Raw genomic sequence first — 24710 nt, 5'->3', positions numbered from 1 at the left:
TTCAAAGGCTTGCCGGCCCTGCTATGGAGGAGCCTGCAAGTGCAGTGAGGGGGACTGGAAAATTCCAGTCCATGTGTTTCTTCTGAATTCCAGCTGAATAGTACAAATTCCAAAGATTGAAGAGTAATTCAAAAGCTGGGGTACTGGAAAAGGAAAACTAGGGTTTAAAATATGCAGCAGAACAACAGGAAAATAAAACAAATTTTACTCGTGATGACCAAATTAAGAATATTTCACAATTATTTGAGACAGGAATGAAAAGAGAAGAACTCAGCCAAGGAATTGAATCTTCACCCGGAGTCTAAGCTTTGAAAAAAGAAGAATGGGAGAGCTGAATTTTTTAGTTGCTCTCTTATATTTGTGATCTCTAGCTTTGGACTCCCCCACAAGCAAAACAATGTTATGTCTACCCTATCAAACTCCTTCATAATTAAAAAACAACTAAATTAGGCCTTCTTTTTTTTAGGCAAAAGAGCCCCTTTGTGTTCAGTCCTTCCTAATAATTATAGCCTCTCAGTTCTGGTATTGTCCTTGTTAATTATTTTTTGCTCTTCTCCAGTGCCTCTATGTACCTTTTGTAATAAGGAGACCAGAATTGTGCACAGGATTCGAAGTGTGGTCTAACCAGTGTTCTATACAAGTTTAACACAATCTCTTTTTTAATTCTGTTCCTTCAGAAACTAAATTTCTAGGGGCGGGTTTAACCATTGGAGGCAAGGAACCTGAAGGTGGGTCCAATTCCACAATGTGTTCCTGCTTCCGTCTCCGGTCTGCTATGAAGCTCAATTTTCACTGGGGTCGGAGTCTTAATGACCCTAGAGACCAGTCTACCACGATTGGTGCTGGGAATAGAGGCAGGACACCAGGGAGCAGACCACATTTTAGCCCGAATCAGCTGCCATTGCTGTGGCTGCCATCTCTGGGTGGTCTTAAACAATCAAGAGGATCTTCATCTTCAAAGTGGCCAGGGCAAATGGAGAGCTGAGACCCGGGATAGGATAGGGAAATATTGGTTATTAAAATTTCATTGTTGCTGTCCAAACTTTCACCATTTTTGCATCAAATAAAACCTTTTCAGCTCTGCCACCCCTGTTCCTGCTAGGTTGCATGTGGTCAGCTTCAGGGAGATCCTAACAGCCACCCGCCCCATGAAAATCTTGGGAGGACAGAAGGCTAGCCCTTAATGAGTTCCCTAACGACCTCAACACCCCTAATTAATGAGGCTGGTGACTTCAATCTCCTGCCCAACCCCCTGTCCTCAGGGAAAATCAAGAGTTGGGAATGGAGATGGCAGACCACTACGCAGGCTGCAGGCAGGTTTTTTTTTGCTGCCTTGCTTCCATTTGTCCCAATTTGTGACAGGAAAATCCAACCTCACTGGAAATGTATCTGGGGCTGCATAGAGCTCACAATCTAACATTGTTGGAGAAGCTAAGTTTAGTTCCATGCAGTACAAATACTGAACTGAAGCCTGTGTCTTTTGACTGTTATTTTCTAATCAGGATGCCTCTGCATTGGACAGTGCTACTGAGGAAGGCAGAGGTGTGCACAGCTATGCCAGCTGTGGCTCGGTATGGGTACGGTACGTGGCTATGTTACTGGACAAGTGATCAAGAGGTCTGGAATACAAATCTGAAAGTAAGAGATCATGGCAGTTTGTGAATTAAATTCAATTAATTAAAAAGGAGCTAGGATCAGTGGTGACCAAGAATTAGATTTTTGTAAAAACCCAACTGGCTCACAAATATCCTTTATCGAGCCTAACCTCTATGGTCTGGATTTTATGGCGCACCTCAACCCGCCCCAAAACCGCCAAAAAGTTGGGGTGGGGGTGGGGAGCCCAGACATGATCCTGACAGTTGCCCTTGACAGCATTAAGGCAAGACTTCCACTATTTTGTTAGGAAGATCTGCCTTAGAGAGCTGCTGGCCAATTGGATGACTGGCAGCTTGGTAATCCTAGCAGCACCACCAGAATGGTGGCCACTCCTGGGATTACAGGCTGTCTAACCATGCTGAGGAGACCAAGTAAGTCCAGGGTTGGGGGTCATGTCAAGGCAAGAGGCAAGGGGGAGGGTTAAAGGGTTGGGGGATGACCTTGGGGGGAAGTGGTGCCTCCAATTGGCCCAGGTTGCCCGCAAAGGAGCCCAACACCTGCCCACTCAGCTAAAACTGGGGTAGGTTTCCCCCAGCCATGGGTAAAATCATGTCGTTGATGGCCATGTAAGGGCCTCAATAGGCCCAAGGCTGAGCAGGCCGCCTGGCATCTCCCCCACCGCCCCTGCCAACCCCCCGCCCCAACCCACCTTAAAATTTCAAACAGGTTAGGGGTGGGCAGGTACGTGGCGGGAAGGCCACCCGCTGGATATTACGAGAACACCCCCCCATCCCCAGCTTCAAACCCAATGGAACAGGGGAGCATAACATCCAGTCCTATGTGACCCCAGACTCACATCAATGTGGTTGGCTCGCAACAGCCCTGTGAAATGGCCTAGCAAGCCACCAAGACACATTGCCCCCACCTTTTCAGAGCACTTAGGAATGGGCAACAAATGTTGGCTTTGCCAATATTTCTCACATCCCTTGACTGAATAAATTCAAAATGGGTTGGTAGCACACACCTCTGAGTTAGAAGATTATGGGTTCAAGTGCCACCCTAGAGACTTGGGCCAGGGTTTTACAGCCCCGCCACATCATGTGGATATGGCGAGCTATTTAAATCTCCATTCAGTTTGCGGGACCATAATATCCTGCCGGGCAGGAGGGACGTAAAATACTGATCTTGAGCACAAAAAATCTAGGCTGACACTCCATCGCAGTGCTAAGCGAGTGCTGCACTGTTGATGGTGCTGTCTTTCAGATCAAATGTGAAACTGAGGCCCCTTATGCTCTCTTAGATGGGCGCAAAAGATCCCATGGTGCAATTTTTTAAAATAGAAGGGGAATTATCCCTGATATCTTGACCAGTATTTATCTCTTAATCTACATCACTAAAAAACAGATTAACTGATGATTATCATGTGGTTGTTTGTGGGAGTTTGTTGTGTGCAAATTGGCTGCTGCATTTCCTTCATTGCAACAATTTGTATAGACGTGCTTTCTCCAAACCTTCCAGTGCTCTTCACCAAGGACCATATTTTTCAACACAGGAATTTGGGTCAAAGACTTAGACAAAAAATCAGAAGTCACAAGTTTAACCAAATACTATTAAATTAGGAGGACTGTAATAGTTGCAATTTTTTGAAGCTATTTTTATTTTTTTTAATTTTACTTTCAACTTCCTAAAGCATTATGTACCATCTCCAGAGGACAGGATAGATCCTGAATCACTTTCAACTGGAAAAAATGCAGCTATTTAAAACAAAAGTGAAATATTCCAAAACACAAGACAGATACCAACCATGAGTTGGTGTTTTCTCTCTTCTCCGGATACCAGTTGCTCTCCCTCTCTCATATTCAGAACTCATAGGCAGACCTTCTCCTTCCATTAATGTGTAATATTTTCCACTTTCATGGTCCAGAAAGTAACTGGAAGATTCAGAACCTTTCATCCCAGGCTTTGCCATCCCATACTTGCCAATGTCGTCACAAGGCAATATCCCCAATTCATCCCTAAAGCAAGAAAACAAAAGGTCAAAAAACAACCATTAGTTCCAAGGCTTCAAAACATGTCAATTTTCTGCATGGGTTCAGTTACCAATCCTTTTAAAGTGAGTTTGATGGCTCTCAAATGGAAGCTTGGTTGGAAGGTCATGCTGCAGAAAGCAAGGGTGTTTTGCTTTGTACTCTTTGAAACAATGCGAATGTTCCTTGTGCATTATGAAGTTTGGATTTGCAAAGCAAAGGGAAAGCAGGTACGCAGACAATGAGCAATCTGGGTATATAGATACCAGAAACACCACAAAAACAATATGATGTTTGCATGTTAACTTTCACTAATAGCGAAATTTTCAGTGACACATGAATGATACATTTATCGGCAACAGTTACTTGAAAGGACTGAAAGTTGGCGTTTTCAGCTGACCCTAATAGTGATGACAATTGACCAGTGTTTAAGATAGAGCAGGAATTCCCCATTTAAAGACTTACCTGGGACCGTAGATTCCTGACAGGGGAGATAGAATAAAGACATCATGAAGTGTGGAACTGTCATACTTTGATGATATGCCAATGGTGCTAGTTGGTGTTGTAGAGCTGCTTGTAGGACTTGTAGGAATAACTGGCTGGAGAAGATGAAAATGATATATGATTAGTGCCAGACACAAGTCAATCTTGCAAATTACCACTTGAGCATCTGTACATATCTACAGTGTAACTATCACTGCCATGTGTTTAAAAAAAGTCAGATCCATCGGTCAGTCTTTGGTGGTGTTGTTTGAGGAAAAAATGTTGGACAGGAAATGGAGAGGACTCACTTGTTCTTCATCGAATAGTGCCACAGGATGTTCTGGAGGTCTTATGACTCAGTTGGTAACACTCTTATCTCTAAGCCAGATGACCCAGGTTCAAGTCCCACTCTAGAACTTTATGGTCACAGAAAAGGAGTTCATGACACAGTTCAACAGGTTGTCATTCAACCTGCAAACACTTCCAACCCTCTACACCCTTCTCCAAGAGGAGAAATGTGTGGGAAGATATGCAAAGCAAACAAACGGGACGTTCTTTGCCTACTTGGGACTGAATAGAGGGAGAAACTCTTCCTATTGGCAGAAGCATTGAGAACCAGAAGACACTGACGTAAGGTGATTAACAAAAGAAGCAATGGCGACCTGAGGAAAAACTTTTTGAGCATCGAGAGGTTACAATCTGGAATGCACTGCCTGAGAACATAGTGGAGGCAGATTCAATCAGGGTTTTCAAAAAGGGATTTGGATAATTATCTGAAGAGAAAATATTTGCAGGACTACTGGAAAAAGGCAGGAGAGTGGGATTAGGTGAGTTGCTGTTGCAGAGAGCTGGCATGGACACAATAGGTCAAATGGCTTCCTTCTGTGCTGTAACCATTCTATGATTCTATGGTTGTATAAGAAGTCACTCGATGCTGAGAGAGGAACACTGCAAAGATATCTGTGAGAAAAATTTTATGGTACTTGGATAAGCAATAGAGAATGAGGATTTTAAATAAGAGATGAGAGGGGTAGAACAAGGTGAGATGTTAAAAGGAAGAGAAAGTGCCAAAGGAGTAGCAGGGCAGAGCAAGATGCAATTTGGTGATAAAAGCCATATCACCACTGGGAACAGTCTTAGCGTGGCAAGTATTGGGAGGCATAGCCAGGTCGGGTGGCTTCATCTTGGGGCAAGGTGCCATCACCCCTTAGTTAGGTTTCCGTCAAGGCCATGATGCCAATACAATCATTCACCATAAGCTGCCAAGGGCCTTGTTCACAAGTGAACAGACATTCTGGGAGGGAGGTGCAGAGAGGAGTGGTGAGAGCTAATTCACTGGCAGAGTGCATAGGATCCGAACTGGTAGGGGTGAGTTGAACAGGGAAAAGTTTGGCAACATTTATCCTGGCAGGCATGCTGGGCAGGAGGGTTGGTGAAAGAGTAGGATGGAGCAGTTACTGTTGCAGCTCATAAGGAGGCAACGACGAGTGCCTCAATGGATTCTTTGGAAGATGCAAAGAGAGGAACAGAGGGAAACTCTAGTCTTGTTTAAGAGGAAGACAAGCCTGGTGGCAGGAGCATAGGAAGATTGTGAAGTAAGAAAAGGTTGGGGAAGGGATTTGGGAGGGCAGAGTACCTGAGAGCAGATAAATGAGAGGAGGTACGACAACATGAAATAGGGGTCCAGGAGGGGTAAAGAGAAAATAAATAAGTGGCAATAGAAGGAATGGGCTTGGGCCTGAAACCCACAACCTTAGATGCAGAGGCAAAACTGCAACCAACTAAGTGAAGCTGACGCTATAACATGCAAGCCAGCTTGGTGACATTTTAACATTTATAGTTAATTTGTTTCCCTGTGATGGAAGGCCAGTATCCTGGGCAACAGATGTTTGACTAACACCTCTGATGATAAAACAAAAACAAAAACAAAAATACCTGGAAAAACTCAGCAGGTCTGGCAGCATCGGTGGAGAGAAGCACAGTTGACGTTTTGAGTCCTCATGACCCTTCAACAGAACAAAGTAAAAATAGGAAAGGGGTGAAATATAAGCTGGTTTAAGGTGGTGGGGGGGGGGGTGTGTGGTTGGGGCAAGAAGAGCTAGGTAGAGGGCCAGTGATAGGTGGAGATAACCAAAAGATGTCACAGACAAAAGGAGTAGGGGGTGGTGGAGGAGTGGACCAGGGTGTCACAGAGGGAACGATCCCTACGGAATGCCACCGGTGGGGGGTGAAGGGAAGATGTGTTTGGTGGTGGCATCATGCTGGAGTTGGCGGAAATGGTGGAGGATGATTCTTTGAACGCGGAGGCTGGTGGGGTGATAAGTGAGGACAAGGGGGACCCTATCATGTTTCTGGGAGGGAGGAGAAGGTGTGAAGGTGGATGCTATTTCCGCCAACTCCAGCATGATGCCACCACCAAACACATCTTCCCTTCACCCCGCCGGCAGCATTCTGTAGGGATCGTTCCCTCCGTGAAACCCTGGTCCACTCCTCCATCACCCCCTACTCCTCAACCCCCTCCCACGGCACCTTCCCATGCAAACGCAGAAGATGCAACACCTGTCCCTTCACTTCCCCTCTCCTCACCGTCCAAGGGCCCAAACACTCTTTTCAAGTGAAGCAGCATTTCACTTGCACTTCCCTTAACTTAGTCTACTGCATTCGTTGCTCCCAATGCGGTTTCCTCTACATTGGAGAGACCAAACGCAGACTGGGTGACCGCTTTGCAGAACACCTTCAGTCTGTCTGCAAGCATTACCCAGACCTCCCTGCCGCTTGCCATTTCAACACTCCACCCTGCTCTCATGCCCACATGTCTGTCCTTGGCTTGCTGCATTGTTCCAGTGAAGCTCAACGCAAACTGGAGGAACAGCACCTCATCTTCCGACTAGGCACTTTACAGCCTTCCGTACTGAATATTGAGTTCAACAATTTTAGATCATGAACTCTCTCCTCCATCCCCACCCCCTTTCTGTTTTTTCCCCCTCCTTTTTGTTTTTTCCAATAATTTATATAGATTTTTCTTTTCCCACCTATTTCCATTATTTTTAAATGTATTTCCATCCATTGTTTTATCTCTGCCTTTTAGCCTATTTCGATCCCTTCCCCCCACCCCACCCCCACTAGGGCTATCTGTACCTTGCTTGTCCTGCTTTCTACCCTTAGTTAGCACATTCCTTTAGGTAATATCACCACCTTCAACACCGCTTTGTCCTTTTGTCTGTGACATCTTTTGGTTATCTCCACCTATCACTGGCCCTCTACCTAGCTCTTCTTGTCCCAACCCCTCCCCCCTTAAACCAGCTTCTATTTCATCCCTTTCCTATTTTTACTTAGTTCTGTTGAAGGGTCATGAGGACTCAAAACATCAACTGTGCTTCTCTCCACCAATGCTGCCAGACCTGCTGAGTTTTTCCAGGTATTTTTGTTTTTGTTTTTGTTTTGGATTTCCAGCATCCGCAGTTCTTTGCTTTTACCTCTGATGATAAATCCTGTTCTGACAAACCTGGGAAAAACCATAAACATGACAACCAGTAGTGTGCTCTGTAGAATTATGTTATAAATAATTCATTCAATTCCATGAAACATTGGACATTGATATATTTAGAAGTTTCATTTATATTTGAAAACTTATGTTTGAACCCAATTATTCGAGCTAGGAAACATTCATGATTTTAATCAGAACAATCCATTGAAAAGCATTACAGGGGTTGTAAATTGTTCAAAAGGTTTGTTTTGTCAGTCATTATATAATCATCACCATTTGTTGTAGTTGTTCTTGGAAACAAAGCCTAGAAATGACTGTTGGGTGATATGAACAGATTAGTATTAAGTGTTGATGTGGCATTCCTTTGTTGACTATTGTAAAACAGGCACTGACTCATTGATTTGAATGCCGAACACCTTTGTTGGAATTGTTCAACTACTCAGTTTTCCAATAGCCATTTTCACATTCAGATGTTTTAAGCTTGTGCCTCAGCACTATAGTATTGTTGATGATAATGGTATAAATCAAATAAAAATGAAATCTAAGTAAGTTTTGCCTGTGCTTGATCTATTAAGTCATTATACATTACAGTTGCTAAAAAAATTACAAAGATGTTTATAGCCAGTTTACTTCTACTCACTACTAAATTACTCAAAAATTATGTTTCAATATAATACCTGGATTAAGTGAACATCCTACATTATTGCATCAACCCATTAGTTAATCCTTTTCCCTTTAGTTAATATCTGAGTTTTACTTAATGCAGAAGAAAAAAGCATCTCATCCTGTTGGCAATTGACAGGGGCTGGGGTAGTACTGCAAGACATGCCTGAGAGTAAGATTTCCTCCCACTGCAAGTTGTAGTGAGACCGTAATTAAGTTTTGTGAAGATTCCCTCTGTCAGTCTGAACACTTTCCGAAAGAACAATTTCATTAAAAGTAACAGACTAAGGAAACCATCACAAATGTGCTTAAAATGCCATACATAGTAAGCAGAGTAGACCAGATTATCCACACAGCTACTGACACAATCAGCTCGCTGCTTTTATTTTGTTGGACAGGGCTAAAATGTCTGTTTATTTGAGGCACTTTGGGACATTTCTGAGAGGTATGACAAAGCACCATATGAAGGCAACTTGTTCCTTTCTGTAAGTGCAACCCAAGTAAATACAGAATTATTTCTGTCCACAGAATGAAATTTGCTGCCAGCAGGGAGAGCCTGCTTATTTAATGCTTATTAAAGTGAGCACTAAGATCACTCCAGGACACCTTTAATTAATGAGTCCAATAATTGAAGGAGGCCTGCTCCATTTATTACTGCAACATCTTTCTGCATTTCTGTAAATAAAGAGCTAATGAAGACAAACATCTTTTAAATGAGAAATTATCAGGGTGTTACAAAGTAGCAGAGCTTATAAAGATACATTGAGGGCTACGTTAGTTTGGCCCCAAAAACAATGATGGGATTGCTATATGTAGTTAACCCCCGGCCATTGATTGCATCACAAGCAGCATGCCAACTTTGTGCCTCTGGCTCATTTGAATGATCTCTGCATCCAGCCAGTGCTTAACAGCGCTGTTCACTAGCTGGACACATCAGTAGGGAACCAATTTTGAGTGGCTAGCACCATTTAAAGCTGGGTTGCCAACTGTGATTAAATGTATTCCTGGAGGTTTCATCACATGACTTGCCCCCATGCTCCAGCCACTAGTTGGCCAACACATCCATCCTTGTGACGCACTGCCTTCCTAGGTCAATTGGAAAGCAAAAAGACTTATTACCTAATTGGATGATGCTTGACTGTCAGCCAAACAGCCTTTTTTCTCCCATTTTTAATTTTTTTATATCTGTTAAAGAGAAATGTTCAAAGAAAGTGACAAAAACCCCGATCTTTTCTAGTGTCCAATGATTTTTCTCCAGGGCTGCAAACAGCAGTATCCTAGAGACTGATCTTCAATTCCTGGAGACTCCAGGCCAATCCTGGCGGGTTGGCAACCCTATTTAACACTGACCCGCAAAGGTTGCCTGCAACTCTTAAAGGGAAAGTGGAGTTTGGCTAGAGTACGTGCTGGGACTTGTGGTTGAAGAGAATCTGACCAGGGAAAGACACAAGAATGGCACAATAGGGGACAGCATGGGTTCCAAGGTGTTCGAACGCTGCACTGGACGTCTTGGGGAAGGAGATGGAAAGGAGGAGAGATGTTCTGTAGCCGCAGAAGGAAAGGTGGCCCCCTAGGCCCATGGTCAAAGATCAGTGGGAACAGACAGCCGTGGAGGTCAATGCCAGGAGTCACAACCTGAAGAGGGCTGCAGTGCCGCATGAAATTCAATGACATCACAAGAATGGTCAAGATCAGTAAATGTATCTTCAAATGACAAATTCTATCAACTACACCATGAACATCACACACTGCTCAAATCACAGACCTCCATCACTTACTTACCAACAATCTTGATCGTTCAGGCCTCTTACTTGACATTCATATGCTCCACCTCACATTCACGTACTTAACACTGCTACAAGTCTCACACGCGCATCTCACAGGCTGCACACTCTGCCAGCTGTTCAATCATGACATACACATCAGCCAAACCGATTGTGTTACACTCACTGCCATTCTTCCCCCTCTCACAAGGTGGTGCCACAACTGGAGGCACAAGGAGCTAACTAGAGGGAAACAGCCGTACCTCCATGTCAGAACCCCCATGGAGGAGACGCTGCTGGCCATTATTGGGACACCTAGTGCTGAAGATATGGATAGTGGCAGAGCTGAAACCATTGAAGCTGATGGTATCGTCATACCTAATCCTCCTTCTCACATCCTCCTGCCTCCCATTCCACAATCTCTTCTGATTTATATGCTGCAGATAATATAAGCATGTACATCTTACAATTCCCCCCTCCCTTTACCACAACCTTCCCCTGTGTCTTTATCCAGTCAGACAGCCAAGAAGTGCAACCTGGCCAGGCAGTGGAGGAACAGCAAAGAGGAGAGTGATGATGAAGACAGCACATTCACTTGATTTCGCAGTCGCAACTTTCAGTTCAGATACTGATTCTGAGCATGTTAGAGGATAATTTGCACCTGGTGGAATACCAGAAAGGAGTCGGCCGCATCCAGCTCACTGGAGGCCGAGGTCACCCACCCATTTCTGCTGCAGTGGACTCAGATGAGGACTCAATTAGGCAGCCCGTGGAAGAATGTCAATGGGTATCCATTGGGAAGCTTGCCAGAAAGCCTGTGGTCAATGTCCAGGTGGAGTCAAGGAGAAGTCCAGAGCCAATTTGGGACAGGGGTTTGTGCAGAGCTTGGAAACCAACCTTTCCTGCCTGGAATTAGCAAACTCCGTTCTCACGCTTGTGGATCCAACCAGGTTGCAGCATCTGAAGGCTGAAGTTAGACGTTTCATTGCAGCACTACCAGCAATCACCTAGTGTTCTGCAGTTAAAGACCAGACCGAAATCATGCCAGCTCAGCTTGCTGCCATGCAAGCTCAGCCTGCAGCCATCATAGCCGTGGATTCCACAATGCAAAGGGGCCTGCAAGATGCTCCCACGTGTGTGTAGGTTCACGCTGGAGTCATGAGCCATGTTTTCAGTGAATAACCCTTGTCACCCTTTGGTTTGCCATGGTGCTCAAATGCAACTGGCACAATGAACTGTGCAGAATGAAAGCTGCATCAGTGCTGCCAGGATACCAGGCATTAATCTGCCTCTGGTCACACACCTGCTGGACGTTGAGGGAGTGGAATCCTTTTTGGTTCTAATATAGGGCAGAGTCGACATGCAATGCCGACAAAGTGATATGCATGCAGTCAGTGACACTCTCCATTATAACAAAGCCTGAAGCAGTCCATTTCCAAATGCAGCAAACCTGGACAATATCCAGGCTTGGCCTGTCAAGTGGCAAGTAACATTCAGACCACACAAGTGCCAGGCGATGACCATCTCCAACAAGAGAGAATCTAACCATCGCCCTTGAAAGTCAATGGCATTAGCATCACTGAATCCCCCATTATCAACATCCTGGGGGTTACCATTGACCAGGAACTGAACTGGACTAGTCATACAAATACTGTGCCTACAAGAGCAGGTCGGAGGCTAGGAATCTTACAGTGCATAACTCACCTCCTGACTCCCCAAAGCCTGTCCACCATCTGCAAGGCACAAGTCAGGAGTGCGATGGAATACTCCCCACTTGCCTGGATGAATGCAGCTCCAACAACACTCAAGAAGCATGACACCATCCAGGACAAAGCAGCCCACTTGATTGGCACCCCTTCCACAAACATTCACTCCCTCTACCACCGACGAATAGTGGCAGCAGTGTGTACCATCTACAAGATGCAGTGCAGGAACTCGCCAAGGCTCCTCAGACGGCACCTTCCAAACCCATGACCCCTACTATCAAGAAGGACAAGGGCAGCAGACACATGGGAACACCACCACCTGGAAGTTCCCCTCCAAGCCACTCACCATCCTGACTTGGAAATATAATCGCTGTTCCTTTACTGTTGCTCAGTCAAATTCCTGGAATTCCCTCCCTAACAGCATTGTATGTGTACCTACATCACAGGGACTGCAGCAGTTCAAGAAGACTGTTCACCACCACCTTCTCAAGGGAAATTAGGAATGGGCAATAAATGCTGGCCTAGGCAGCCTTGCCTACATCCCATAAATGAATTTCAAAAATCCAAGTGAAGCCACGTGCTTGTCCCTGGCAAGAGGGGTTGAAATGTAGTTAGCTCTTTTTGAAAATGGAGCAACAAACTGTGAGATGCTGCTTCTGTTCATTCTCCAACTCATGCTGTATTCCAAAGGGAATGTCTACTCAGTGCACCCATATATGGGTACAATTGGTTTGTGCAGCAGTCTTGTAGTCAGCAATATATCTTTAAGTACATGCCACACTACTCCCTGCAGACATTTGCAACCTAGAACAATTATAGAAAGCACCAAACAGTTGTAGAATTATAGCAACAGCTAGAACAAATGAACCAGCGATTAACTGCAACAACTTGTATTCATTTTACACCTTTAACGTAATAAAACATTCCAAAATGCTCCACAGGAGCATTATCAAGCAAAAATTTGACTCTAAGCCACATAGGGAGATATTACAACAGATGACCAAAAGCTTGGTCAAGGGGGGAGGTTTTAATGACTGTCTTAAAGGAGGAAAGAGAGGTAGAGAGACGGAGAGATATAGGGAGGGAATTCAGAGTTTAAGGCGGAGGCAGCTGAGGGCATGACCACCAATGGTGGAGTGATTAAAATCAGGGATGCTCAAGAGGATAGAATTAGAGGAACACAGGGATCTTGGGAGGGTTGTGGGGATTACAGAGATAGAGAATGGTGAGGCTATAAAGGGATTTGAAAACAATGATAAAAGTCAAGGTGTTGCTTAAGTGGGATCCCAGGTCAGTCAGTAAGCATAGGAAGGATGCCCAAAAGAAAGGTTGCCAGCAAGCCCAATTTCCTGCCCACAGAGCTTTCAACTCAAGTGAAACAACAGTTCTTAAATAAAAACAGAAAGTGCTGGAAATATTCAGCAAGTCTGGCAGCACCTGTGGAGGGAGAAACAGAATTCAACCATTAACATTCCTCTTTTTTATTCTTTCATGGAATGTGGGCATTGCTGGCTAGGCCAGCATTTATAGCCCGTTCCTAAGTGACCTTGAGTGGGTGGTGATGAGCCACTTTATTGAACCGCTGCAGTCCATGTAGGTACACCCACAATGCTGTTGTCTTCTGCACTATGATATCCTTGTAATTTAATTTCTCCTGTCCTCTGCTCTATCCCAGACCTCCCCTTTTGTTCTTCCTCCCTCTCCCCACTTTCAATGGCATAAAACTCATCACATTTCTGCCCTCCTTCAGTTCTGAAGATGAGTCATATTTGACTTAAAACTTTAACTCTATTTCTCTCTCCACAGACGTTGCCAGACCTGCTGAGTATTTCTAAAATTTTCTGGAAAAACTCATCAGGTCTGACAGCATCTGCGGAGAGGAAGACAGTTAATGTTTTGAGTCCATATGACTCTTCATCAGAACTCTGATGAAGAGTCATATGGACTCGAAACATTAACTGTCTTCCTCTCCGCAGATGCTGTCAGACCTGCTGAGTTTTTCCAGCTATTTATGTTTTTGTTTCAGATTTCCAGCATCCGCAGTATTTTGCTTTTATAATGGTCTTCAAATGCTTGCTTCCTGAGGGAAATAAATGAGCTATTAAATTGATTTAGTTACTTTACTGTCATTCGAATATGTAGCAACTTGGTACCTAACATAGTTTATCAAGATCGGGGGTAATCTCAAGAAACATTTGGATCTCATAAAAATGTAACAGCATGGCTGCCTGGTACAGCAGAGAAAGGTGGTCAAGAGGGTCAAGACTGCAGTTGCAACCTCATTCAGTAACAAGTATCATTAATAAATAGGAATATAACATTGGATTGATTGCATGATTCATTAAAGGGTTGCAAAAAATATTGCTATACATTTGCTCAGCTAGAAAGGGTCAGTAAGATGACCATTGATCTGCATTTTAAATGAAACTGAAAATCTTGTCTAAAAATAGAATTCATGCAGGCAAGCTTTGTAATTAGTTACCATGGTGCACTTAGCAAGTCATTTATCCATCCGTGTTAAAATTGAACTTTTCAGCATTTTTATCGGACACATTTGTCATGCTGACAGCACCTCAATCTGAGGGCATCTGACTGCAACTTAATGAGGACTCAGCTTACCTGTAGGGCTAAGGGTTTCCATCTTACATTCTTCAGCAGAGCAGGGGCGGAAGTGAGTGTGTTCTGTGGTCGTTTTTTCAAAGTCAATATAACCCCATTGGGATCTTCTCTGAGTGCATTGACGAGGTTCTTCAGCTGCCAACCCACCTAGGATCAAGAACCCAGACAGAGAAAGATAAAAAAAATATATTTCCTTTTCTGAAACAAAAATTGAAACCTGAATGGAATCGAATAAAAATGTAAATAAATAGTGACATAGTGAAGGTATCTTACATTGGTGTTATGTAAACATGCAAAGAGGGAAAAGGATCTGTCCCCACCTAACAATGCCAGTTACGTGAAACATGATAATTACAGTTAAGGAAGGCTATTTGGCCCATCCTAATTCAAACATCCAAAGAGATCCTGATATTTCCCCATTGTAGCATCTAAATAGTCCTCAGATGATTCTGGGAGTTGTGCTTCTGTTACTCTAGCAAGAAGTCTATCCCATACATTGATTATAGGGAAAGCGATGGAAAGAATAACAGTCTGAAGTAACTCAATGAGGTAGAAATAACTTATAACGTATGAAGAGTAGCAATATAAAAAGTGCAAGATACTGAGCGACACGTATTACAAAGTGCATTCAAGTTTTTGTGTGAAGGACCACAGAGTGAGGCCTGGGAGCTGCTTGTTCTCTCTGTCAGGATTGTTAAGTAAAGAATATACACTCCAAAAGGAGAAAAAAAGGTGGTTTCAATCACCAAAGCAAATTTTAGAAGGAAAAGAAGCATGGACTTCTACTGTTTTCCCTCATGCCATCCAATCATTTAATTTTAATAACCTATATGTGAATGCGTATTTTTTCCTTTTAAGATTTGGAAAAAAAATCACAGTATCATTATAGTGCAAAAAGAGGCCATTCGGCCCATCAAGTTTGCACTGGCACTCTGAAAAAGCATTCCACTTAATCCTACTCCCCTGTGTCAACCCAGTAACCTTGCACATTCTTTCTTTTCAGGTAGCAATGTAATTCCCTTTTGAATACCTCGATTGAACCTGCCTCCACCACCCTTTCAGGAAGTTTGTTCCAGACTCCAACCACACTCAGGGTGAAAAAATTTTTCCTCACGTTACATTTACTCCTTTTTCCAATTATTTTGAATCTGTTTCCTCTAGTTCTTGATGTTCTCATGGTGGGAACAGTTTCTTACTATTTACCCTATCCAAAATAAGTTCAAAAAAGTTGAAGTAGTGTTTCCAAAATAAATTGTTGTTGGAAAATTCTATTAAACACCTCTAAATAGAAACATATATATGTCATCATTATATGATCTGACTTTTATGCAGATCCATGAGGTAAACCATTAAGTATTATCTATCTGTGTCATTAAAACTCATGTGTGAACAACTGTACAATTAAAGAACTTAAAAGAAATTAAAGAACTTATCAAACCACTGACACAGAGCAGGGTAAGATGATGTAACGACAGGCGACTAAAACCTTGATAAACCGGCATCATAGAATCTTACAGCACAGAAGGGGGTCAATCAACCCATTATGCTTGTGTCAGCTCTTTGCAAGAGCCGTCCAGTTAGTCCCTCGTATACCAGCTTTTTCCCCATAACCCTGTAAACTATTCATGTTTAAGTACATGTCCACTTGCCTGTTGAACATTCCTCTGGAACCTGATTCCGTCTATAGATGGAAACTTTCTGAACTCATTTGAATTCATATGAACTTCCACTTTCATGCTATTAGTCTCATATAAAAACCCTTGAGAAAGTTCCATCTTGTTAAATGAGATCTAGATGGCTTTTTAATGGCGTATTAGGTTCATAATTACTAATGAACAACCTTTCTGGCCCTGAAAAGCTTACTTTATATTTGTGGAATTTCAAATTCCTCCATTATGATAAAAAGAAATTGAAAGATTTCTTTAAAATATTTTTAGAAGTTTATTATATTTCAGCTTCTTGCTTAATCTCATGTGTATGTCCTAAGCTTTATTTTACTGCCTACAAAATAATTAAGAAATGAAGAATAATCAGTGTTTCTTACTTTCTGGCTTGTTGGATGTGAGAATTCTTCAATGTGATAGGCTGCTTAATCTTTTTGATGACAATGACTGTTGCTGGATGCCAGGTTTCCCAAAGAGCTGCCACCAGAATCAAAGTAATGTTGCAAAAAGGAAATCCATGCCAAAGGGATTGCTGGATTTTTGTGGGCAACTTTCTTCAAGATCTGTTCGCTTTGCTGCTGACCGTGAAATTTGGGCCATTAATTTTAGTTCTGGTTTGGAGGCACTCTTAGAATTTTCTCCCTGTTTTGCTGCTTCAGTGATATCTATTTTGTCTGCTCCAGAGCAACTTAATTGCAAACGGTAGTGTGTGCAGCATTAGACCAATCTTTTGGATGCTTGATCCTGGGAATTTCACTCTATAATCATAAAGATGGTGATCTCGCTGGGAGTGGTTCCCCAGCCAGGAGAAAGTGGGACAGCCAATTTTAGGGCTACAAATTTTTTAACTCTACCCCATTTGGTGTGAGCAGAGGGTATCCTGAAGAGGACTGCTCAGTCACAGATGCTGCTGCCCAAGGACATATCTGTCCTAACACAGGTGCCCAATGACCTTCATGCATCTGTTGCCTCTGTGCAGAATCTTCACTAGGGGCTCCCAGGTTCAAAGCCCTGTCCCCATCACCAGTCCTCCAACGCAACAGGACTTGGCAGGCGGACCCTGGTAGAAGCCTGTGTGTTACTTTGTTTAACATGGGGACCTTGGGTGCCATCATTGTCCACACGATCTTGATGGGTTGGTGGTCAGATTTCAATAACATGTCGAGCCAGGATGACCAGGGCCACCTCTGCAGCCTTCTTCTGCCTTTGGAGCCAGTGAGAAGCACAGTCTTCCTTCGTCAGTTCTGTCGTTGAGGACTTTTTGGACTGCAGTTTCTCTGGCACCTCCCCTTACCTTGCCACCATGGATGGCCCTACCAGGAGCAAGGAGCTGCTGATGGCATTGCTCAAGATATCATCGGAATGCATAAGCCTCTCCATAATGTCAAAGTGGCAATCCACGGAGAAGGAAAACCTCGTCTAGGCAGGGAAACATATGATCACAAGTATTTGTAGCATCTTTTAATGGAAGAGCCTATAAACATAGGGGGCAGAATGAGATACAGGGTTTCTGGGCGGGGGCAGGGGATTGGGTTTGTTTTGGATTGCTGCAGCACAGGCACAATTAATTGAATAGTCTCCTTCTATGCAGAAGACTGCTAATGGCTGAAGTTAGGTTTAAAGTGAAAATCCTTTTATTTGATATCCATTTGATCCCATCCTTCCAGAACACCAACCCTACCATCTTTCCATTACACCATCTAGTTGATTTGATTTGATCTGACTTAAGCATTCCTTGCTGGACAAGGAATAGGATGTTATCTGTTCTCTGTGCTGGTAAACTGATAGTGTGGAACTAATGTAGTAGATACAAACAGCTGGAGAAGTGATTGATTCCTTTAAGGGATAAGAAAGTTGTAAAATTCTGTTTGGATTAAACTTCAGCAGTACTCCTGCACAAACATGCAATCCCTAAGCCTAAATTTAGATTTAGGCAAGTGAGGTATCTCCAAACTGGAGGAGAGCATATGTACTCCATGTCAGGCAAATAGAAATTCTTACCTGTGCAAATTTGTCAGAGGCTTGACTTAAAAATGCAATCATTTTCTGCATGCATGTGTCAAACAGAGTCAAAATATTTCTTTTTGAGGGCACCTAAGATTTTCTCGAGGACTTCTTTTTTTGGTTTTCAGGGGCTCCTTTTTCCTTCCCAACAACTCCTTTAGTAAGTGATGCAGTCACTAGTAACATTATCTTTTGTATTTGTCTTGTTTTTTAGGGTTTCCTTCTTTAGATAAAAGGTTAGCACAAATACCAAAGATGTGTGTATGTATATATAATATATGAGTCTCTTAGCTTGGAATCTATAAATAAGATGTTTTGTTAATTTATTATAAATAAATCTCCCTCACCCTATTTCCAAAATGAAAATTCTAACTACTTGGTACAAGGTAATTTACTGGGAATGTATCTAATATCTGCAGCTCCTTTCAAAAATTAATTGCAAGCAATTAGCACTCTTCTGCCAATTTCAAGTTTCTTTCCCCTCAATTGTTCTGCTTAACATGAGTGCTGTCAAAAACATCAGAATACTGACTTTCAAATTCTACAAGGGGAATGCACACAAATTAATTCAGCAGCACCAAATTAACCATTAGATAAAGAATGGTTTAATTCATATATGTGAATTCACACTTCAGTGATTTTTTTCCAAGCTAATGCACCTCCTCATATGATCATCTGTGTTTTAATGAGATATACATAGATTGAAACCCCTTGGCACAAAAGCACCCTATTTACATTGAAATCACATACCACTTCATGGAGGTGGTTACCACACTAACTGTACCCACCCCTCAATGCTATACTTATTACAATGAACATTGAAAGTCTGCACAAATATAGAAACATCGAGGTATGCTGGCTGTCTGAAACATTAATGAATTTCCCAAGCCTGACATGTGGGTCTGTGTTGTGGGGAATTCCAGATCCAGGTTTTGTTGGGTCTGGATTTTGAGGGTCCAGGTACAGGTTTAGGTTTTGGGTTGTCGAATATTGTGGGTCTGGAACTGGGTCCGGAATTACAGTAGACGGTCTGAATCCCAGTTTCAATGGGTCCAGTTCAGTGTTCGCGTCTTGACTGCTTTCAATTTGTGGTGGTCTGGCTTTTGGGGAGTCTGGGTACAGGTTTGGGGGGCGGTGGGGTGTGGTCCAGCTTTTTGGGACTGGCTTTTGGGTGACCTGTGTCTGGTTTTGGCAGTTTATGTTTGCGTTTTGGACGTTCAGGATTTTTTGGTTTTGGGTCCAAGTTTTGGGGGCTCTGGGTCCTCATTTTGGGACCTTTGTGTTTTGGGTGGTCAATGTCTGTGTTTTGGGTACTCCAGGTTTTGGTTTTGTTGCATCCAGTTCTGGGTTTTTTGTGCTTCGCCTCCAGGTTTTGGGGGTTCTGGGTAATGAGTGGTCCAGGTAAGGCTGTGAGGAATTTGGTTCCATATTTTGTGAACTTGGAATCTAGAGTTTGTGGGGTTTGGGTTCAGATTTTAGCATAAGCTGTGTCCGTGTTTTAGAGATGTCTGAGTTTTAGTTGTCCCAAAATGGGACTTAGGAGATCGGCGTCCGGATTCTGGGTGTCCAAGTAAGGGTTTTGGGATCTGCATTTGAGGGTCCAGGTCCAGGTTTTGGTAGGCAAAACCCATTTCTTACCTCCCTTCAAAATGGTCTCCTCTCAAAGTGATTGGTAGTGGCAGCAGCAGGGCCAGCAGCTCCTTCAATCACAGGTTCACTTCCTTCACCCTTCCTACTTCTCTAATCATAGGTTCTGTCTCTTGAGGAGTAGCAAAAGCGCGAGAGAGGGAACCTGTGATTGGAGGAGCAGCTCCTCACAGATTCTGACTCTCAAATATGGAGCGACTTTTCTCTCAATTGTCATTCCCGTCATTGATTTTTCACGGCTTTTTGGGGGTGAATTTGCTGACTGCCAATGTGTTCTGAACCCTGGTGTCCAACACCCAGCTACCCAAAAAGCAAAGGTTAAAATATCCATAAAAGGACAGAGTGGGACTGATTGAAAAGCTCAGATAAATAGTCAGCTCAGGTACAATGTGCTGATTGGTCTCCTTTTGTACTGGATGATTCTGTCATTTTAGGACTTACTATGGAGCCTGGACAGCTGGGCAATCAACAGCAAGGCCCCAAAGTACCTTAATCCCATCTGGCTTCGGGATCAGATTACTTAATCTGCTAATGAAAAATGGTAAGTTTAAATTTAAAAGTAATAAATCACAGAATTGTTATGGTGTAGAAGGAGGCCATTCGGCCCAGTGTGTCTGCACCGGCTCTGAGCATTTTAATTTAGTGTCAATCTCCTGTCTTTCCCCCGTAACCCTGCACATTGGGCAGAATGTTACGGCCTTGTTTCGGCGGGGATGGGGCCGTAAAATGTGGCGAGCCATTATAAATCCAATTGACAACAGCGGGAATGTAAAATCCCACTGTTGTAAAATTCTGCCCATTGTTTCTACTTAAATGGTCATCCAATGCCCTCTTGAATGCCTCAATTGAACCTGCCTCCACCACACTTCCAGGCAGTGCATTACAAAGCCTAACGACTCACTGTGTGAATAAGAAAAAACTTATATTTATATTGAATCAAACTGTCTGAGAAATCTGACCAAACCCAGCTGTCCAATGTGCACTTCATCTCTTTTAGTTAACACCTCAGCCATGCCTCTTGCCTCTATGTGTAAATCCCCTTTTTGGTCCCTAATCAGCTAAAATATTGTGTACAGCTCTGGGTGCCACACTATAGGAAGGATGTGAATGCATATTTGCTTCTTTTGCAAAACACTTTAAAACTGTGCCCACTGGTTCTCGATCCATTTACGAGCGGGAACAGTTCCTCCCTATCAACTCTGTCCAGACCCCTCATGATTTTGAAAACTTCTACCAAGTCTCCTCTTAGCCTGCTCCTCTCCAAGGAAAACAGTCCCAGCTTCTCCAATCTTTCCTCATAACTGAAGTGTCTCATCCCTGGAACCATTCTCATAAACCTCTTCTGCACTCTTTCCAATGCATTCACATCCTTCCTATAGTGTGGCACCCAGAGCTGTACACAATATTTTAGCTGATTAGGGACCAAAAAGGGGATTTACACATAGAGGCAAGAGGCATGGCTGAGGTGTTAAATAAAAGAGATGAAGTGCACATTGGAGAGCTGGGTTTGGTCAGATTTCTCAGACAGTTTGATTCAATGCCAATTGAACTGCATCTGCTTAAAAGCATTTTCTTGCACCAAAAATTCTTCAGTTCTTATTGCTGACATAAAGGGAAGGTGCAGTCGACCTATGAGAAAATTATCGACCTGTTTGGGCTTATTAGTTTTTCTCCTGGTCCTTTTATTCATACAAAGAATTACAATTCCTTTTACAATTTAAGAAGTCAATAGCAAGTTTGTTAAAATACGGAAACATAAATTGCTGAGTGTCCAACACGTGACACAAAATTCAATTAAAAAGCCTACAGTTGAAATTTAATGGTAGTCTAATCAGTAATTTGAAATCATACCCTGGCTATGGCAGATTTATATTGAAATGGAAAAACCAGAGAATTCACTTCAGACCCCATCCCAGCATTTAATGGTCTGTCACTAATCACTGCCATAAGATCATAAGACGTAGGACCAGAAGTAGGCCACTCGGTCCATTGAGTCTGCTCCGCCATTCAATGAGATCATGGCTGATCTGATAATCCTCAACTCCACTTTCCTGCCTTTTCCCCATAACCGTTGATTCCCTTACTGATTAAAATCTGTCTATCTCCACCGTGAATATACTTAATGAGCCAGCTTTTACAGCCCTCTGAGGGAAAGGATTCCACAGATTAACTACCCTCCGAGAGAAGAAATTCCTCCTCATCTCTGTTTTAAATGGGTGACCTTACTCTGAGATTATGCCCTCTGGTCTGAGACTTTCACACAAGGAGAAGCAGCCTCTCAGCATCTACACTGTCAAGCTCCCTAAGAATCTTATATGTTTCAATAAGGTTGCCTCTCATTCTTCTAATCTCCAATGAATACAGGACCAGCTTCTCAACGTCTCCTCATAAGAAAGTCCCTCCATACCTGGGATCAACCTAGTGAACCTTCTCTGGACTGCCTCCAATGCCAGTATATCTTTCCTTAGATAAGGGGACCAAAACTGTTCACAGTATTCTAGGTGTGGTCTAACTAGTGCCTTGTATAGTTTTAGCAAGATTTCCCTATTTTTATACTCCATTTCCTTTGAAATAAAGGCCAACATTCCATTTGTCTTCCCTATTACCTGTTGAAATTTATGTTAGCTTTTTGGGATTCATGCACAAGGACTCCCAAATCTCTCTGTGTTGCAGCCTTCCGCAGTCTTTCTCCATTTAAACAATATTCAGCTCCTCTATTCTTCCTGCCAAAGTGCATAACCTCACATTTTCCCACAATTTATTCCATCTGCCACTTTTTTAACCTGTCTATATCCCTCTGTAGACTCCTTGTGTCATCCTTACCACTTGCCTTCCCACATATTTTTGTATCAACTGCAAATTTGGTGATAGTACATTCACTTCCCTCATCTAAGTCATTTATACTGTAAATAATTGAGGCCCCAGCACTGATCCCTGTGGCATTCCACTAGTTACAGGTTGCCATCCTGAAAATACCCCCAAATCCCAAGTCTCTGTCTTCTATTAGTTGTCAATCCTCTATCCATGCTAATATAATACCCCCAACACCATGGGTTCTTATCTTATTAAGTAGCCTTACATGCAGTACCTTATCGAATGCCTTTTGGGAATCCAAATATATTACATCTACTGGTTTCTCTTTATCTATCCTGATAGTTACCTCCTCGAAGAATTCTAATAAATTTGTCAGGCATGATTTCATTAATACACAGCTTGGAAGGGAAAAAATAATCCCTCATCCAAAGAGTCAGGTAATTCAATGAATTATCCATTTCTAATAAGTTAGTCAAGATAGTGAGCGTTAGGAGGGTAAGCAACTGGAGGAAGGTCCCTCCTATTTGGGCATTCTGTGGCCCAGAGGGGCCCTGGAGTGGCAATGGCTGCCCCCATTGCCCTCACCAACACCAGCCCATCCTCTTCGCTGGGGCCTGCCTGACTGGCCCTGGTGTCCCAGACTCCACTTACGTGATTTTGGGGGGCAGAATGCTTCCATGGTATCCTCTTCTTCCAGCTGCAGTCCCAGCAGTGGCTACTGCTCTCAGTGGCGCTGCAGAGACTACTGATCTGCTGGCCTTCTGACTGATTGGGAATTCCACTGATCCTTTAAAGGGAAGGCAGCCCTGACGGCAGCTAATGAGCTGCCCTGATCCCCGAGAAATGCAGCTGGGGGCAAAAGAAGTGGGGTCGTCCCTGACTATTAGACCTATCATCAGGAACCCCAGCACAACAAAATTCAGCCCACCGGATGGCAGTAGGGCCTGGGATTCTGGGGCAAATAAATGTCCTTCCCCATTCAGGTACGCTGTAGTCAAGTGTAGCAACTAATCACCCACCCCAACTCAGGTCAGCTGACTGAGGAGAGTCCAGGAACTGAAATTGGGAACCGCTTGTTCCATGGCTCAGTGCAACTCTTTGGCACCCCCCAAAGAGGCTTTCTGTGGTCATTTTCAGCAATAAACTATATTTTAGCACACAACTGTCAAAGTCATTGATCTAAATGGAAAACATAATTATGGATTGTTAGGGAATCCCACTGGTCTTTGATGCATGTCAGAAATTCAGGCATCTGATGCTCACTGAATCACCAATCTGAAAATTGCACGGAGCGTCCAGCCAGGCTGTCTATACTGGTTCCCGGGAGACAAAGCTTCCTGAGTCAGACAACTACTCTGAAAATACCAGCTCTGGGGCGTATGTTGCCTAAAGTAAGTGATGTCTGATGGACGGGCATCAGTGACGAAAGCTAGGAATAAGAAAAACTATTTAGGACATGATATTGTGCTTTATATTAGTGCCTGATGCCTCTCCCATTAAAAAGTACAATTTCATTCATCCAGCTCTTTTAATCTGGGAAAATACTACCCCACTTAATCTCTGCGTTGGGTTTCTCAACACATCAAAATGTCATTCATTAATAGCTGTGTAATCCACATAGCAACCAAGGATTCACATACCAGTTTACAGTATTAATAAGAGGAAGATGTAGCCATGGCAATGGAGTTCACCACTCAGAAAGAATCACTGATTTGTGACTTGTCAATTCACTGCAGGCTTGTGGAATCCTCCATGCATAAAATTACAGAGCAGTCTCTTTTTACTACGTCAAGACTGTCACAGATTCTTTCACCCAGACAACAGAATGCAAATGTATCTAAGAGGTGTTCCTGTTCATTGTCTTTCATTATTGTTCTCCCCAAAGCAAATTTAATGCATAAGATAAAAACAGCAATTGTTGGCAGGACAGAAGGCAGGTTAATATTTGTTTTAGCACAGGCTCTGCATTAGCAAAGGTTTGCACCCTGAAAGTTAACAGTCTTTTCTCTTTATAGATGCTGTGTACCTCTGGCTTTGTCTAGCATAGTCTGCTTTCATTTCAAATTTTCAGAATTTGCAATTTCATTTTAGATCTCCCATGGATTCCTCACGGTTATTTGGGGATTTGTTGATTTATAACAATAGGGATCTTTACATCATGTGAGAGATAGCTGATGTACAGTGACTGAACAATTTAAATTCCATTTTTATTGAATGGTATTCTGGGATTTTTTCCT

General features: G+C 43.0%; 1 protein-coding gene across 1 annotated transcript in view; it reads right to left on the bottom strand.

Moving 5' to 3' along the window:
* The window catches only part of LOC144683850 (connector enhancer of kinase suppressor of ras 2-like), a 462557-nt gene that overhangs the window by 339312 nt on the left and 98535 nt on the right, over positions 1-24710 (bottom strand). Inside the window, exons 4-6 of the mRNA XM_078547354.1 lie at positions 14345-14491; positions 4089-4222; positions 3400-3611 (exon numbers count right to left, since the gene is read on the bottom strand). Of these exons, the coding sequence (XP_078403480.1) occupies positions 3400-3611; positions 4089-4222; positions 14345-14491 (493 nt within the window). The remainder of the gene's footprint in view (positions 1-3399; positions 3612-4088; positions 4223-14344; positions 14492-24710) is intronic.

Source organism: Cetorhinus maximus, chromosome 8 (genome assembly GCF_964194155.1).
Source record: "Cetorhinus maximus chromosome 8, sCetMax3.hap1.1, whole genome shotgun sequence".
NCBI lineage: Eukaryota > Metazoa > Chordata > Chondrichthyes > Lamniformes > Cetorhinidae > Cetorhinus > Cetorhinus maximus.
This window is presented reverse-complemented; position numbering and strand designations above follow the sequence as displayed.